Source organism: Marmota monax, unplaced genomic scaffold (assembly GCF_021218885.2).
Source record: "Marmota monax isolate L192 unplaced genomic scaffold, Marmota_monax_Labrador192_F-V1.1 WCK01_AAM20220418_F8-fsc00320, whole genome shotgun sequence".
Taxonomy (NCBI): domain Eukaryota; kingdom Metazoa; phylum Chordata; class Mammalia; order Rodentia; family Sciuridae; genus Marmota; species Marmota monax.
This window is the reverse complement of record NW_026694783.1, coordinates 173,612-190,863: the sequence shown is the minus strand read 5'-3', so window position 1 is coordinate 190,863 and position 17,252 is coordinate 173,612. Positions and strand designations below refer to the sequence as shown.

The window sequence follows — 17,252 nt, the reverse complement described above, 5'->3', positions numbered from 1 at the left end:
AAGATTTAGTGGAAGAAGATAACAGCACATAGAAGAAACAAATCTTCAGGGTCCGGGAAAGAATCACCAGAACAGGAGTATCACTTGGTGCTTCAGTGTACTTTCTTACTAAATCCTCATAACACAGGATAGATTATTTTATAATGAAACTTTTTTTTCAGCACTGAGGACTGAATCCACAGACGTCTTACCACTGAGCTACATCCTCAATCCTTTTAAACATTTTTTAAAATATTGAGACAGGGTCTTGCTAAATTGTGGAGGCTGCCTTTTAACTTACTATCCTCCTGTCTCAGATTCTGGAGTCATTGGGTTTACAAGAGAGAGCCATGGTGCCCGATATATAACAAAATATTTTTATAATTATAGTTACCATTTTTGAGCACTTACTATATGCTCACTTTTCTTGAACAATCTCACAACCCTAATACATTTAAAGGAGAGAAGTTAAACCTGTTCTAAGACAAACAGGTTTTAAGCAGTATAACCTGGATTTAAATCCAAATCTGTTTTCATTCCTAACCACTGTACTACACAGACTTTTATTGTTATCTTAGCCTGAAGGAAGTTATAATTTGGTTAAGGCCCGAAGCTAATAAATAGCAGACCTGGGGTTTCACTCTATGCCTCCATGCTTTCCAAACCTACACACTTTAGACTCTATGGTCACTTAAGTAGGTGAGAATTTCAGGAGGCCAGAGCAATCTCCAGTGAGAGAATCACGAAGAATATTCAGACTATTTCATAACTTTGCCTTCCAGGGACTCTACTATATATACAAGGTCTCAGGCAAACCAGTAATTTACTTTTCACTATTCCTGAGCAGTCCATATCCTAGGGAACTCAAATTGAGCCAGAAATCACCTGATACTGAACTTTATTTATTCTGACCACCTGAAACATTGTCCACCCTGCTGGGAAACAATGTTCAGGAGTGTCCCTGTCTATAGCAGACAAGAGACATGCCAAAATAAACAATGCACCTAGGACTCAATAACAGCCTGGGAGGACAGGTTTTTGTGGCTGCTAGTCAACTGCCCAATCAGTTGTCTTCTTTCTTTTCAACTCTAAATGGGTGTTGATTCTTCGGTGGTTGTACTCTCAGACTGACTCTGGTATCCATAGCCTTGATTACTAAGTAACAAATGTTTCCCAGTGTCTATGATAATCCAATTGCCTTTAATGGCCATGACCAAAATATGGGATGAGGGTGGAGTAGGTCAGAAATTTACTTGGGGATTTCCAGTAAACAGCAAACAAGGTCTGATAAACTGGTTCCAACAGAGAAACCCTACAAAGTATGATTGGGGTTGCCCCAGAAACATTTTCCTAAGAGCTATTTGTGCTACACAACCAGTGCTGGGCAAGAAGGGGCTTGCTCCCTAGAGAACTCATGCCACCCACTTTGACTTCTCAATGTACACCCTACTTGTTCGGAGCCCATGGGGCTGCTGCTTCCCAAAGCTGGTAAAGCAAAAGAGTTTCCCACCATCCAGCAGTATTCTTCTCTTGGCTTTCTATGAGACTCCAAGGAGGGCTGAAGAGAGCAAGTAAGGTCAGAGAAGTAGAGAAAACAAAGCTTAACTACCTGGTCTTCTCTGCTATTCTAGTTTCAGCCACCTGGGGGCCCCTGGCTCCAGAAAATCAGGCACCTGGCCCTGGCTTTGCTCCCAGGGAAGGCAAAGGGTTGGGAAGCCCATGCCCAGCAAGCCTGGGGGCAGCTCTGTGTCCCCAGCACCTGAGGGTTGGCGAGTGCACCACAGAGTCTCAGGTTTCAGGGGGATGGCAGTTGCCTGTCTAAAGGCTTCTCTGTTCCTTGGAATTGTACACAGTGTCTCTTGTGGCTTTTCCTCCTCCCTCCTTTTTTCCTGTTGACTCTCCCCATCCGGCTCCATGAATCACTAGACTCCACAGGAAAGCAGCAGATGTTGACTTTACATCTTGCAAGCCAATGCCAGCTCCCTCCTGTGGAGTGGGGAATAGGCAGGAAGGTGAGAGAGTGGGGCAATGGAGGAGGATAACACTCATCCTTTCCAGGACAAAGGGTTCTGGAAGGAGAGAGACCTAGGAGAAAAATTCTTTTGTTTCTGGTGGTGATAGGTGGGAGGAACAGAGACCCCAGTATTGGCTGTGGAACCGGGATCCTGAGGAATAGGGAAGCACTGGGTGGGAGTGTTGCTAGTTCTTGTGACAGCCTTTTTTTTTTTTTTTTTTTTTTTTGAGGTAAAGCTTCATCTCTTGCCAGCAACATTCTCAGGACTCAAAAGTCAAGTCAAGCTGCAGGTCTGGGGCGTTAGTCCAGAAGCATCTTCTTGTCCCCTCTGAGCCTCCAAACCTCTCCTCTGACGCAAGTCTCTTGAAGAAGCTGCCAGGCAAGACTTTCTAGAGCCTTATTTTACATTCATTGCTCCAGCTTCTCTCCTCTTTTTTCTTCCTCAGGGATTTTCTTACGTGCAAAGAAGCCAAGCTGTAGAGGAAAAGATAAGAGGCATTGCCAGATGCCCTTACTGGGGACCTTGCCAATAGCCCTCAGACTTATCTGAGGTTTTCACTTTTGCTCTGCTTCCAAAAACGGGATTCAATTTTATTTTCATTGGCTTAGTTTAGTCCAACCAACATTTGTGGAGTACAGTGAAGATCTGGGCATTAAACCTACAGCCTGTTTAGCTGCCTAGTACAAACCCTATTCTCCCTGTTATAGTCTCGGATCCCTCAGCTGGTGGGCATCACGTTCCCCACTAAGCAGTGCTTACCTTCCACAGACAGAAGACAAGGAGAGCAAGCAGGAGCAGCCCTCCCAGGGCACTGCCAATGAGGATCCACAGGGAGATGAGGACAGGGTGAGTCTGAATCACCTCCAGGAGGCTCTATGTGAGGGGAAGAGTTGGTTTTTACATGTGCCCTTTAACCCCACCAGCCACCCCCCCCACATTATAACAATGCCAGCCTCAAAATAGAATAAGGAGATTCTTTCTACTCAAAGGAGAAAAATTGAGATAGGAATGGAGGCAGTGGAACCCTAGAATCCTCATTTATCATTCCTGACTAAAAGGTCACAAGTGTTCTATCCCACTGGGGATTGAACTCAGGGCCTGGTGCATGCGAAGCCAGCACTCTACCAATTGAGCTACATTCCCATCCCCCATCACCATTATTTTCAAATCTGTCAAACTCAGTCTCTAGTCTTACCTCACTCCAACGGGACGCTTCAGTTAGCTGTAGGACACCGCCTTCCTCAGTTCCCAGCTCAAAGGTACTGACCACTGTCACAGACTTGAACTTGGCCTGTGGAACAAGGGGATGGGAAGGCATTTAAAGTGAGCCATCATCAGGTGGTGTGGTGCAAGAACAATGTCTAGCCTGAGTGGTACAACTCCAGGGCCCTTGAGACCAGAAGAGGTTGGAGGCCAATGGGAAAAGAGAGGAAGGGAAACAGAGAGAAGCCTCTGGACCTTCAAATGTGCTATTATCTGAAATGCATCCTACTCTCCTTTCATTCACCCCTCTGGGAATTAGGAAAGTGTCTCTTCCTAACTATGGAATTACGGTTTTGATGAATTCTGATATATTTCTCAACAAGTCTTCATGTGTTGAAATTCAATCCCTGTTGTAAGATTAAGAGGAAAGAAACTTTATCCATCTGTGGTTTTTAGAGATGGGCCCTTTGGGATATGATTAAGATTAAAGTCATTAGGATGGAGCCCCTCTTGAATTGAATCCCAGTGGCTTTATAAAAAGAGAGACCAGATGACATGTTTGTATGCTCCTGCCATGATGTGACATAGCCAAGAGGGAGCTCACGAGAGCTGAGCACATGCCAGTCACATGTCCCTAAACCTAACATACCTGGTGTTTACTTATCTTTTTCCACTGAACTATAAGACCCTTGAGGTTGAGGTCTGTGTTTCACTAACCATTGTGTCTCCAGTGCCTAGTGCCTACCACAGTGCCAAGAGTGTAGCAGTTTCTTAATAAATCTTTGTTAAGAATAAATAAAAGAGTGAAAAAAATATCAAAGAAGGATAAAGTGAGAACCAGACTTGGAGATATGTGGTTTGATAGACTTCCTCCAAACTTATACCTACATCCCTGGGATCTGGTATTATTCAAAGTAGGTGGTATATAGAAATATACAGGAGCTAGGGTTGTGGCTCAGTGGTAGAGCACTTGCCTTGCAAACGTGAGGCACTGGGTTCAATTCTCAGCACCACATAAAAATAAATGAATAAAATAAAAGTCTGTCAACAACTAAAAAAATAAATAAATAAATAAAATATACAATATAAAAAACTTCTAGTGCTACATAGCTATTTATAATTAAGATGTCATTTCTGGGGCATGGGGTTGTGGCTCAGTGGTAGAGAACTCGCCTCACACGTGTGACACCATGGGTTTGTTTGATCCTCAGCACCACATATAAATAAATAAATAAATAAATAAAGGTATTGTGTCAACTACAACATATATATATATATATATATATATATATATATAAAATCTTACTTCCTACCCCCCAAATACAAGTCCTACATGTAAAAATAATTATTTTATCCATTCATTTAACAAAAATGTAGTAAGTACCTACAATGAGTTAGGCATGATGATAAATGTTGGGGACATTATCCTCAGTGTTGACTGACCTAATACCAATCTTTTACATAATAAGTATTCAATGGATTATTAACTGATGAAGTTTAGGTGTCCTATAAATGTTGATTGATTATTAATACAGCACTAAAAGATGATAAAGGAAAATAGAAAAATAATAACTAGGTTTACTGAGTGTTCAGCGTCCAGCTCACTATTTTTTTTATTTACAAAAACTCCATAAAATAGACACTATCCCATTTTACTTTAAAGATCAGTAAAAAGAAGCTCATGGTCAAATAGCTAGTAATAGGCAACAGTAAAACTTGAACATGGTTCTGTCGACCTCCAAAACTTATAATAATGTCATAGATAGGAGTAGAAAGGGAGACTAATAGGAAAGGGAAGTATTACCCTCCGGAAAAATTCATTGTGAACCAGCCTCAGTAGTCCAACAGAGACCTCGGTCCCCTTTGCCAGCTGCCCAAGGTGGCACCTCACAACTTGACACCAAGTATTGCTGACATTCTACCAGAAAAGAAAGACAGATCAGGGTCCCGGAGGAGAAAGAACCCCTCTTCCCACATATACCACCCACGCATGCGTGAGCGCACTCACACACACACACTCACTCACACACACACACACACACACACCTCCATCACAGGTAACTGACTCTATTTGTACTCCTGCTCTGGTTACTCTCTTGTGACTCATACCAGCCTGTTTGTGTGCCGAAGCTCCTCTGGATGCACAGGGGGGCCTGGGGGCTTGGTCAGGTTCTGCACTGTGCAGCTTGCCTGCAGAGGAAGATTCACCCTTAAAGACCTGCTGCTGAGGGAGGCCAGGTGGAGCAGGGTACTTCCCACATTCTTATGATCTTTCTATGTAAAACCCCTTTCTTTCCTCTCAAAGGAGCCACACATGTAAAAGAAATGTCCCCAGGAAGTAGAGCTCTGAGGGTGCTGGGCCAACAGACAGGGAGCTGGTATGGTATCCAGCTTCAGTGAGTCCATCAGCTCCAGATGACAGGATTCCGCATGCTCCAGCCCAGACTCACATTATCAGTGATGACTTGAGATAGTGACAGGAAGTAATTGCCTCCCTGGGCTACAGCTGGAAGAAGAGCTGAGATGATGAGGCCACTGACCACATAACAGCCAAGGTTCTGAACCTGAGAGGAAGATTGTAAACAAGAAGAGGTGGGAGACACCATTAAAATCCAAGAGAGTCTCTGCCCGTCCTTTTCCCACAGTTTCCCTTTCCCACAGTTATTGTCCTCCCCACTCCCATGCCCCTGTCATGGCAAGGCCCCTCCAGCTTCTCACCCTAAGAGTAGTTTTGAATTCAGGGCCAGGACCCACTGGGAGGGTCCTATAGGGGTGAACCTCATAGCGGTGCAGGGTGGACTCACTGTGTGGACAAGTCAGGAGATTGTAAGGTCACCGCCAAGACAGGCACAGGGGCACATGATCAGCACACAGGCATGGATTCAGAGAAATAGGGCCAGCACATGGATAAAGTGATGGGGGTACGTGGAGAATAAAGAAACGAAACATGACATAGATGCGAAACAAATTTTATAGCCACATCCCATATCCCCTCATCCCAGGGGAAATGCAAAGTCTTATACCTAGAAAAGTAAGATGCTTAAAAGAGAAATTTCCTTATGGGTGAGAGCGAGGACAAAAAGAATGAGTAGCCCCAAGGGTTTGTGTTTCTGGGAACACTGAAGCATGTGGAAGGAGAGGGAAGAAACATGAGTCTGGCATAGGAACTGAGTCCCAGCTAGGACTGGGCCATACCTAGAGAATAGGAGATGAGGCTCATACTGGATGTAGGCAGAGGTCTGGGCTGTGTTATCTTGAAGGGTCCCATTTGTTTCCAGGCTACTGCTGTAGGGTCAGAGGGGGGAGGAAGGGCTCACATCCCAATCCCTCCTCAGATATCCCTCCATGCTAGTAGAAGAGTCAGGGCTGTTCCTCTCCCCAACCCCCAACTCAATACCAAAAGAAGAGAGCTGGAAAGAAGTTCCCTTTGTTCTCACCTACTGGCATTCAACCTCACCAAGACCTGGCTCAGGAGTGAGGAGCAGCTAAACTCAAACTCAAGCAGAAAGGTCACCTGGGGGCAGGGGACATTGTTAAGGTACATTCTTCTTCATAGAACAACAACGGAGGACCAGGAATCCTTGTGTACCTCCTTCCCTGACTTCCCAGGCCCCACAGATTACAGTCTCTGTTTTTCCTGAACCCCTTCCTCAGCCTGGGCCCCAACTCACCTTGGCTCCAGTCTGGAAGACAGGATGCCCCACACTGCAGAGCCGGGCATTAGGGAAAGGAGCTGCACATTCCACCTTTACTGAGCTGTCCCTCTGAGGGCAGAGGAATAGGGGTAGAGGCTGGGGCTGGGCCTGCAACTGTTCCCCTACCCACAGCCTCCCTCTAGCCACTAACCACTGAACATTTCTCCAGAGCACCTCGCAGTCAAAGCCAATACCCCAATCTTCTTCCTCCTCCTTTCTCCCCTCCTCCCCTAACCCCTTTCTCCAAAGGCACCTGAGTAGTGAGACTGGCTAGGTGGAGGTTTCTAGAAAAGCTGAGACTCAGGCTAGTGTTGTAGGCATTTTCCTTCCTGTTTTCCAAAGTTGCTGATACCAGCACTTTCCTCCGGCCACCTCGAACCACAAATGGGGCCTTCCTGGGGGTGGTAGATAAGGGAGAGACCAGGAATTGAAGGAGCACCAAAATCTCACTTCTGTTATCCTTGTAAGGAACAAATCCCCAACTCCCTTTGAGTTCCTCCCCGTCTTTCTCAGATCACCCTGGTGTGCCCAGCTCATGTCTATCAACCTGGAGCCTCTGATGTCCATGTTAGCTTGAAGCACCAGGTCTGTGATGCATTCATTGTCAGAGCCACAGTCTTTGGAGAAGGGGACCTGGAAGAGAGAAAAGGGCCTCAGGGATGAGAGGAAGGCAGGAAGAAAGGCATGTTCTTCAGGGAAAGCAGAAAGAGAAGAATGAGCATACTTCCATTAGAGAGGTCTGTCAGCTTTCAGCATGACAATCTCACGTTCCCCCTCCCCTTTCTCCTGAATTCACTGGGCGAGCAGTGTTGAGACCCAAGGGTAGGGCAGGGCTTGGCACTGCTAACCAATTTTCGTATAGAGGTGGGTGCACCTTCATCCAGCACAGGCCCTGGCTTTGTGGTGTTGTCCAAGGCAAAGGTCACAGTCAAGGCCACTGGCCGGAGATAATCTGATGTATCCTGAAGGAAACCAGAGTTAAGGATTATGGGAGCCAGAGTTAGGTATGAAACCCAGGCCCATGAAAGAATATGATAATTATAGTGATCATTCAGGAAGCACTTTCTGTGTGCTGGGTACTATCTTGAGGTTTTACCAATACTATTTTTGTTTTGTTTTGTTTTGTTTTTGCAGTGCTAGGGCTTAAACCCAAGGTCGTGATAGTACTGGGTTCTACCACTGAGCTATATCCTTAGGCCCTTATCAATACTCTTAAATTTGATTTTAATACAACTCATATGATATAGTTATTATTATCACCACTCTGCAGACAAGAAAACTGAGATTTGGAAGAGAGTGGCTTGCCAGAATTCTTGGTAGTAAATGGCAGAGGAATCAAACACAGATTAACCTGATCCCAGAGCCTGAATTGTCTTACTTTCCCTGTTTCAGCTTTCTTGCTGATCCACTTGAAATTCCTCCTCTGACCCAGTCTTTTCCTAGCTCTAAGGTATTAATGCAAAGTAGTTCCTGCCCCTTTCTCACCAACACATGAAAGTGCAGCTGCTCACAAGTGACATTCCCCACGCTGAGCTGGAGCTGCCGAGGGGGCATCCTCTGACCAGAGCCATCAAATGCTGCACGTGCCCCTACCATCCACTCATCTATTGATGCTGTGAAGTGCACATCTAAATGAGAAAGGCAAAAGTGAGGGTAAAGAGGAGTTCAGAGACCAAGGCAGGCAAGGGTTGAAGGTTGCACTCACAGAATTGGTGATCCCAGCGTCCAGGTGTGCGGGAGGTCACTTGGAAGCAAAGGGCTGCAGTCAAGCATGCTGCCTCCTGGCCTCGCCGCCCACAGTCCCTCTGGACCACACTGATGGCAGGTGGGGTCACCTCCAGTGATGGAGCCAAGTAGACAATGGGCCGGGAGCTAGGAACAGGGTAGACACAAAATTCCAGAAAGAGGAGGTAAGCCCTTTAAGAAGTGCCACCCAGTGTTTGCCTCCCCCTCATTGAAATAAAAATGAGGGGCTGGATGCACAGTGTCACCCTTCCCTGAACTCTATGACAGAAGTATAGAGTTCTATACTTCTATTCAATTCAATAAGCACTAATGGTGCTTAAATCTTTACATGGATGATCCCATGTGATCCTTACAATAAACCAAAAAGGCAGGCAGCATGCTTATAAACTAGGAATGGAGGCACAAAAAACGTTGTTCCAGAAACCCAAATCTAAGCCCTTTATCTTAACAGATGTGCTGTGCTGTCCACTGCTACCTGAGTTGGGGCTCCTCACCTGAGCAGGATGGCTGCCCCCTGAGCACCCACAGCCACATCTACTAGATCATCTCCATCCAGATCTAGTCGGCCATCCACACTTCGGCCAAAGTAGCTAAGGGCCTGTGGCATGGTGACAGCAGCAATTCTCTAAGAGAAAGAGAGGGAGAAAGATTGAGGCAGGGACTCATATATCTGGTTTCTCAATCCTCCTGCCAAGTTCCTTCCTGTCCAATAGGGGAATAAGAGAAACTTGACTGTGTTTAGGAGTCCCTTGGTTCAGAAACCTGCATCCCACTGCACTACCTCACTGTTTTACCTACTGATTAAGCACTTGTTTGGTTTGAGACTCAAGCAAGGAGACTACAGATAAGCAAAGGGCATACCTCCCTCGTGCTTATACCACTGTATCCCTGCTCATCTGGGAATTTCTGACCTGGGCAGGATGGGGCCTGACTCCTCTCTGGGTTCCATGGTACAGGTATAGTGCTCCCTGGTGCCCATCCTCCAGGGGTGCCCCTACAGCCACATCAGCAAATCCATCTTGGTTCAGATCAGGAAGAGCACCCATGGCAAAGCCAAACCGAGCATCCTGGGGAGGTTCTGGCTGAAGTATTCCTTGGAGTGTTAGCAAAGTCTGCTGGTGGAGGTGAGAACAAGATAGAAGATAAAAATCCGGTTGCCCCAACCTCTCAGCAAACCCATCCATTCCCCAACCCTGACAAATCCCAGGGAGTCCCAGCAAGTCTCACCTGGCCCACCAGATACACATAAACACGTCCTGTCTCCTTGTTCTGGGGTCCCAGGAACATGGGGGCAGCCACAAGTAAAATATCAGTTGTCCCATCCCTATCTGTATCCAATGGGCAAAGCTCACTGCCAAAGTATGAACCAATCTGGAGAGTGGTAGGTAGTGATGACCCCAGAAAAAAGAGAGTGTGGATAAATGGACTCAGTGGGATGTACTCACCAGTCTGCCAATCTGGCTCTTATATTCCTGCATTCTGATAATCAGAATTTGGAGACATTTTTTTTTCAGTAGTGGGGATTGAATTCTAGGGCCTTATGCATGCTAGGCAAGCACTCTACCACTGAGCCACATCCCTAGCCTAGCATAGAATTTCTGGGCCTCTCTCCTGCCCTATCTCATTCTTTCCCATCAGTCTGGAAGTCCCTGAAGATCCAAGGGCCCCACCCTTACTTGACACTCTACCTGCTCCCCCTGGAGGCTCTGGGCGACCCTCACGGCCCCATCTTTCTTAAGTTGGAAGGCGATGACTTTTCCTCGATGTCTAAACCTAGGAGCCCCTGAGAGAAAGAGGCGGCGTCCACCCCGCAAAAGCATGGAGGAAACAGAGTAACCTAGAAGCAGGTAAGGCATCAGAGGTAGAAGGGAAAGAAGATGAGATCAGGGTGGGGACTCCCTAAGGGCACAAGAGGAGGCCCCAAGGGAACCAGAAAGAGACCGGGGGAAGCTACATGAATTAAGAGGGAGCACCTCATACCCCACACTAGGAACGCATTCCTTCCTCCCACTCTCCCATTCCTGCAACCTCCTGCTACTCACCCAGGTAGGCTGCATGGTTCTGCAGGGCAGAGGGAAACTCATCTTCCAGGGCTGTTCGTGGGGGGAAAAGTCGATGACCTTCTTCAAGCCATAGCACTGAGCCTCCCCAGTCATAGGCCCCCACCATCCCAAAGAGAATCCCATCCTGTGGGGTTAGAACCAGAAGGGGTCACTGAAAAGACAGCGGGGAATAAGGAGTAAATAAAAAGAGAATCACTACAGGTCTGCTATAGTCACTTAGAAAGGCACTGAGGCTCAGCATGGAGGCTGGTTAGAGCGGGAGTCTAGAAGGGACAAGGGTTGAAGTTGTCTGAATCAGTAGCTGGAAGGAGTCATTGAGGAGGTCAGAGGCTGGGAGATGTCATGCAGGGGTCAGAGTCTGTCCAACCTTTAGTCGATGAGTGGAGAAACCAATCTGAGACATTTCCAGCCCAAAGGAACTTTCATTTTCTCCATGAGACCCTTGGACATGAGAAAATATCAATGCACTATCAAGGTAAGACAATTCTCTCTTTGACCTACTGAATTTACTCTAGAACCCCAACTATATTCCAGAATTCCCCCTATTCTTTCCTTCATTTCTCCAGGGTAATCATTACCCTCAAGGCCAAAAATTCGGTCTCCTAGGGCATCTACAATGTCAGTCAGTGCAGCCTCATCAGTAACATTGAAGAAGAATCGCTCATCAGGATCACTGGCAATAGCTCGAATTTCCCGTAGGAAAGAGCTGGGATCTCGCTGACGCCGAAGGTAGTGACCAAGAACCTGAGGTCAGGAGATCAAGATGGCATCTATTAGATGTGTGGAGTGAAGTGTTAGAGCTCATAGAGAACATAGTCAACTAAAGTGAAGGAAGGGAAATGTGGCTGAAGTCCAGGAAGTAGATAATACCCCATTTTCTTCAAGTTCCTGGTCCTCAGAGTCTTCCCCTGCCAACCCTTCTAGATCCAGAGTCAATTCTCACCGCAATCCCATAGCGTGTCACTCTTCCAGCCTCACAGGCCTTTAGTGCTGCTGGAAGCTCCTCTCCATCATGTGATTCTCCATCAGTGACAACCACCAGTAGCCTGGCAGCCTCTGGTCGGCCTCCCCGGGATTGACTGAACCCTTCTGTGCTAAGAAGAGGGAGAAAAGAATGAAGTATGATCAGATATACCATACATACAGGATTTAACAATGTCAGCAGCTCACTGAGATCAATCATCTTGCCTTTTAGGCCATTTCCCAAAAGTAATATTGGGATTAGCATACACTTAGAACTCAAATGTACAAATGCCATAGAATATACATTCAGTTCAAATAAAGCACAAAATTTATCCAAAATATTGCATTTGGGAAGAGAAATATTAAGGAAATGCAGAATAAAGAATGGTTGTAATCCCAGTGGCTCAGGAGGCTGAGGCAGGAGGATCACAAGTTCAAGGTCAGCCTCAGCAATTTAGTAAAGCCCTAAGCAATTTACTGAGACCCTGTCTCAAAAAGAGGGCTGGAATGTGGCTCAGTGGTTGAGTGACCCTGGGTTCAATCCCTGGTACCAGAAAAAAAAAAAAAAGAAGAAGAAGAAGAAGGAGAAGGAGAAGGAGAAGAAGAAGAAAGAAGGAGAAGGAAGAGGAGGAGGGGGGAGGGGAGGAGGGGGAGGAGGAGGAGGAGGGGAAAGAATTGTCAGGTCAGGGGGGGTCTTCCTAGAGATGAATTTTGAATCATGTTTGGGAAGAGGGGTAAGATATGAGTGGTGGAGAACCTGATCAAAGTTGGAGTGAAGATATACAGAGAGATAGAGTTCTGTCTGCAAAGATAGAGCAGAGACTTAGAGAGATACAGACATAAACACTTTGTAGAAATGCAGTGAGAGGGAATATAATGACGGCCAACTTAGACTTCTTCCATGCGTCACCCATATGCATATAAAAATAAGCATGCAAGACATCTTGGGATATACACAATATATTCCAAACCCACTTGTAACCCTTCATTACTCTGCCTCCCCTTCACAATGCCTCACCAGGCCACCAATATTGCTTGGGCAGTCTTTGTTTCTCGTCCTTCCCGCCGGCTGAGGTTCCTGGCTGCTTTCACCACTTCTTCCTTGGTTCGGAAATCTCCCAGGGACCACTCATGTACAGGACTTTCTCCATACTGTACTAGTCCCACCTGAGAATAAAGTGTGTACCCAAATGAAATGTTTTGGGAGAGGAGAGAGGAGGGAGAGAAATACCTGATACTACTGAAGATACCACCTTGCGACTATCTCTTTCCCTCCAAGCCCATCTATGTTGCCTTCTCTTACCTGAATCTGCTCTGGATCAATAAACAATCTTCCTACCAGCCTCCGCAGGAAAGTCTGAACTTCAGACCAGGGGTAGATGCTGTTGGAGCCATCCAAGACAATGACAACATCCATGTAGGTGGGGCAACCTAGGAGGAGGGGTAAGGTGATAGGAAACAAATAAGTAGAGAAATACTGGGCTGGGGTCAACAAGTGAGGGCACAGGAGGTCACAGGAGGACACATTCAACTAAATATTTATTAGGTACCTTCTTATATGCAAGTAAAAAACTGTGCCAGGCCCTGGATAAGTTATAAATGACAAGAGAAGAGGCAGGAATATATACTATTTAGTAAAAAATGGAGGAAAGAAGAAGCCAGGGAGAAACAAAGCACCACTTTGCTGTGAAGAGTGAAGAGGCCTTTTTTCATTCATACTCAGCCCATGCACTTCCACTGAGCTACAGCTCCGGCCCCAGGGAGTGGATTCTGATTGAAAGTCAAATGGGGGAGCAGATAGGAAGGTAATGGGCTGGGGCTGTAGCTCTGTGGAAGAGTGCTTGCTTGCCTGGCCTACAAAAAGAAAAAGGAGAGGAGGAGGGGGAAAAGAAAGAGGAAGAAGAAGATACATGAAGTTTAAAGATGTTTGAGGAGAGGAGAATATAAGGAAAGGCATTTGAATAGAGAACACTTGTAACAAGGGGAAACAGAGGTGCGTGAAGAGAGATGACACATAGAGAGTGGTGAGAGGAATGCTATGGTCAAGGCCCAGGGTATATGAAGGTGTAAGTTGGGTTTTTGAAATTAGTTAGACCAGATCACCAAGTCTTTATGCCTTGGTAAGGAATCCAACTCTAATCTGTTAGGAAACAAGGAGCTTTTGCAGGTACATTAAGTAGCAATGAGGATGGCCAAGCAGAACCTCTGCCAGACATCAGAGCTTTTTGCCCCATCTTTCCCCCACCCAGCTTCCCATTCTGGGAACTGAGTTTTTAGGCTCTTCCTCCAGCTCACGTTGGGCAGTGGGTGCCAGGCTTCCCTGGGGCTGGAATGAAGCATCCACACGAGCACATATTCCAGAACTGAAGACAGAGCTGCCACAAGCACGAGACCAGAGCGGGGCACAGGCCTGGGGACAGTCAGGGGAAACAGTTACTCCCATGTTTGAAGAGTACCCTCAGAACATGCTCCCACACACTGAGCCTACTCCCTGGGAGGCCCTACCTTTCTTTCTAGCTTTAACTCCTTGACCCCTCCACATGGACTAGTTTCCTTTACCACAATGTTCTTTTGTTTTCTACCACAAACCTTCCGAGACCCTGCCACCATCCTTTCCTTAGCTCACCATGAATCCCCCATCATCATCTGTCTCTAACAGAGACATGCCCAGGTGCATATTCACAGCAGGATGAGATGAATTTCCCAGTTGATAATCACCTGGTTGGAGGGGAGTGGAAGAGAATGAGATCATGAGGTCACAGATGGCATGACTGAGTTCAAGGTGGCTTTAGAAGAGAATGTGAAGGGGAGAGGGCATGTGTGGATTATGGAGGTGAAGAAGCTAACAAGGGGTCAAAGATACTAGGGTGTCAAAGGGTTAGGAGGGGAAGGGTCAGGCATCTTCTTACCCAAGTGGCCCTTGGCACATGGGGCATTGTGGGGCCCCCCTACAGGGCAGCGATAAACGTCCCCCCTCCGGTCACCTGAAGGCCCATCCCAAGGAGCGCCCACCAGCATCCTGGGAGGAGGATGTGAGTATAAGCATAGGGTGAACATGACCCTTATCAGAGGTCAGAGGGAAAGTACATTGAGGTGGCAAGTTTAGAGCCCCAGTCACTTTGCAAAAACCAGACAAACCCGGAATCCCATCTATTTTGCCTCCCCTTTATTGGCGCTATCACAGTCCCAATCCCATCGCTCTCTGGTTTCCTCCTCACCATCTCTGTCCACCCCCAATGTGTTGTAAGACACTGTATCCAAATTCAGCCTCAGGTGGCCCTGCGAATAGGCGTGGGTGATGCACATCCAGATTAAAAGGGGAGCAGAGACCTGTTGGGCCAGGATCATAGAATTAACATGAAATGGTCAGTCATGACTGGGATGCACAGCCAGAGAGAAACCATGAGGTAGCATCTGAATCTCAATCTTTCTGCCTTCTTCTTACTCATAAGCTCTCCTGGACTCTGTCAATGTCATAGATTCAGAGTCTCCAAAGGAATGCTCCCTTCCCGTGTTTGGGTCCTGTGGCTCTCGGCCATGATGATGCACAACTGTATTTCCATTTCCACTCCTGAAATCTCATTCACAGATGTGTCTGGAAAGGTCACATTACTCTTTTTCATATCATTCCTCCTACACATCTTCCTCTCCAAACTGTGAGGGTCAAAAGAGGGAGAGGACCTTTCTACAACCCCAGAACAACCATTTCTTCCAAAATCCCCCCAAACTCAGGACCATAGGCAGAACAAAAGCAATATAAAGTGCATTGTGTGTCTGGGTCTCTCCTCTCTCTTTTTGACTCCCAGTGACACTGTCACACTCTCTCTTTCTCCAATGTCTAGGTTGCTGGTGGTTCCAGCCCTGGAAACCTCAGTGGTAATTAACCGGGTGGGGCCACCCGCCTGCCCACACAGTTTGCCATCCATCCTTGCCAACGAACCCATTACCCCAAAGTTTCCCTTAATCTGCTTTCTTTTTATCTCATTCAACTGCCCCTTGCCTACCTCCATGGCTTCCTCAAACTTCCACACACTCTAAAGGCCCCCAGTCATGTCCTTGCTGAGTCTTTCCTTCTGACCCCAATCCCTTTAAAATCAGAGCTGGTATTTCAGGAAACAAAGATTATAGGGCACTATCAAGGAAAAATCCAGTTCTCTTGTCCCTCCCATGTTGCTCTTCCCAACTGGGTCTTACTCCTTACTTTCAAGCAACCCCCTCCCAGGCTACCCCACCACCAACACTACCAATGACCACAGATAGTTCTAACCCAAACCATGCTTACTTTCAGAAAGGTGTTTTGTATGTGAACCTTTTGCATCCAGGAAATTGGCAGGGCTGTATGATCAGGGACTATGGATCATGGGTTAGATAAACCCAGAGTTCTGACCACATAGTCAGGCAGTTATGTTTCAAGCCCCATGTACTACCAAGCATAGGGAGAAGGAGGGAGGGAAATAATAGGAATCAGACTAGCCACGTGGAAGGTCACATCATGTTGCTTTTCCGTCTCCTCACTCCCACAGGGTTAAGGAAAGGTTTTAGATAATTAAGTACAAATCTTTGGCAAGGCCCTAGTCAACTTCAGCCTCTGCTAATCTCAATATCAAAGCAGTCGCCTGTGGGAATACACACATGGAATACTGAATCCTATTAACCTCCTACCCTAACTCCCAAAGAACTTTTATACCCCAATTGACCCAATTTCATACAATTCATACATCTTTCATTCCCACCAGAAACCAAGAAGTTAACGTCCCTCACCTGTCAGGAACATCAGGGGCAAGAACAGGTGAGGGAAGACGGGGAGCTCCATGCCTGGTTGTTCTGTCCTGTGTCAGAAGTCCTCTGTGCTTCTGTCTTTCTCCTTTTCTGCTACTTTCCCTCCTATCCTGCCCCCTCCCACTGGTAGCTAAAAATAAAGTTGGAAGGAATGGGAGGAGTGATGGTGGGAAACTGTGGGGAGCCCCAGACCAAGGAGGCCTAACTAAATTGGTTTATTTCTCTGTCTTCGTGCTGCCCCCTGGAGGCCTCCTTCCAATATCCAAAGAGAAAACAATTTTTGACCATTTCTGCCACTTCACTTTTATTCTACTCCTTTTATTTGTTGACAGGTCAATAACGCTTTCTTCAGATTTAGAACAGGAAGTAGGTAGGGGTGGGAGACAGATTATTTTCATCCCCTATTTATCTCAACCTAGGATATGCAATACCAAAGAGAAGTGGTACCATTTACCCACCCACCCAGGAGAGTCCCAGTGTGTGAAGGCACAGACCCCAAATCAAGTCTTACCAATCTCATTCCACTTAGTTCTGTTCATGGATTTTAGCCTGTGCTGCCTTGTAGGGCTATAGTTTTTGGAGGGACTATAACTATGAACTGGTAATGATGTGTGTTTTGAGGAGCCAGAGTAATTACTTTAGCTAAGACCACTTCTCCCCCAACTCTTCAAGCTATAAACATAAGCTATAAACATCTCAAAGAACTGTGGCACTACGGAGCTTCTTAGCTTTTGACATGTTCACTACCCAGTATTTTGCCCTGCATACTATAGGTGCTCAATAAAAATATGTGGGTAGTGATGGTTGTG

At 46.4% G+C, this 17,252-nt stretch overlaps 1 protein-coding gene across 2 annotated transcripts; it reads right to left on the bottom strand.

Annotated features, from left to right (window-relative positions):
- Positions 1–860: 860 nt before the first annotated feature.
- On the bottom strand, positions 861–17,195 carry Itga10 (integrin subunit alpha 10). 2 transcript variants are annotated; one of them, XM_046425796.2, is made up of 30 exons: positions 16,426–17,195; positions 14,883–14,994; positions 14,574–14,683; positions 14,291–14,382; positions 13,960–14,074; positions 12,968–13,095; positions 12,683–12,831; positions 11,645–11,795; positions 11,280–11,445; positions 11,069–11,142; positions 10,681–10,825; positions 10,327–10,475; positions 9,866–10,009; positions 9,550–9,753; positions 9,133–9,263; positions 8,598–8,764; positions 8,378–8,520; positions 7,741–7,854; positions 7,440–7,525; positions 7,146–7,287; positions 6,869–6,961; positions 6,635–6,711; positions 6,393–6,482; positions 5,916–6,000; positions 5,648–5,761; positions 5,307–5,387; positions 5,002–5,115; positions 3,190–3,285; positions 2,754–2,867; positions 861–2,467 (listed from the first exon to the last, which is right to left on the bottom strand). In XM_046425796.2, exons 1-30 carry the CDS (start codon positions 16,475–16,477, stop codon positions 2,402–2,404), a joined length of 3,504 nt encoding a protein of 1,167 aa, XP_046281752.1. In that variant the 5' UTR covers positions 16,478–17,195; the 3' UTR covers positions 861–2,401. The 2 variants fall into 2 exon arrangements, with proteins under 2 accessions (XP_046281752.1, XP_046281753.1); XM_046425797.2 differs by having other exon boundaries at positions 9,550–9,750.
- Positions 17,196–17,252: the final 57 nt, after the last annotated feature.

Coding starts and splice junctions, on each gene's coding strand:
- Itga10 (XM_046425796.2), bottom strand. CDS start 16,477: ATGGAGCTCCCCGTCTTCCCTCACCTGTTCTTGCCCCTGATGTTCCTG. Junction 8,521..8,597: donor ACGCTGGGATCACCAATTCT/GTGAGTGCAACC, acceptor TTTCTCATTTAG/ATGTGCACTTCACAGCATCA. Junction 3,286..5,001: donor ACAATGAATTTTTCCGGAGG/GTAATACTTCCC, acceptor CTTGTTCCACAG/GCCAAGTTCAAGTCTGTGAC.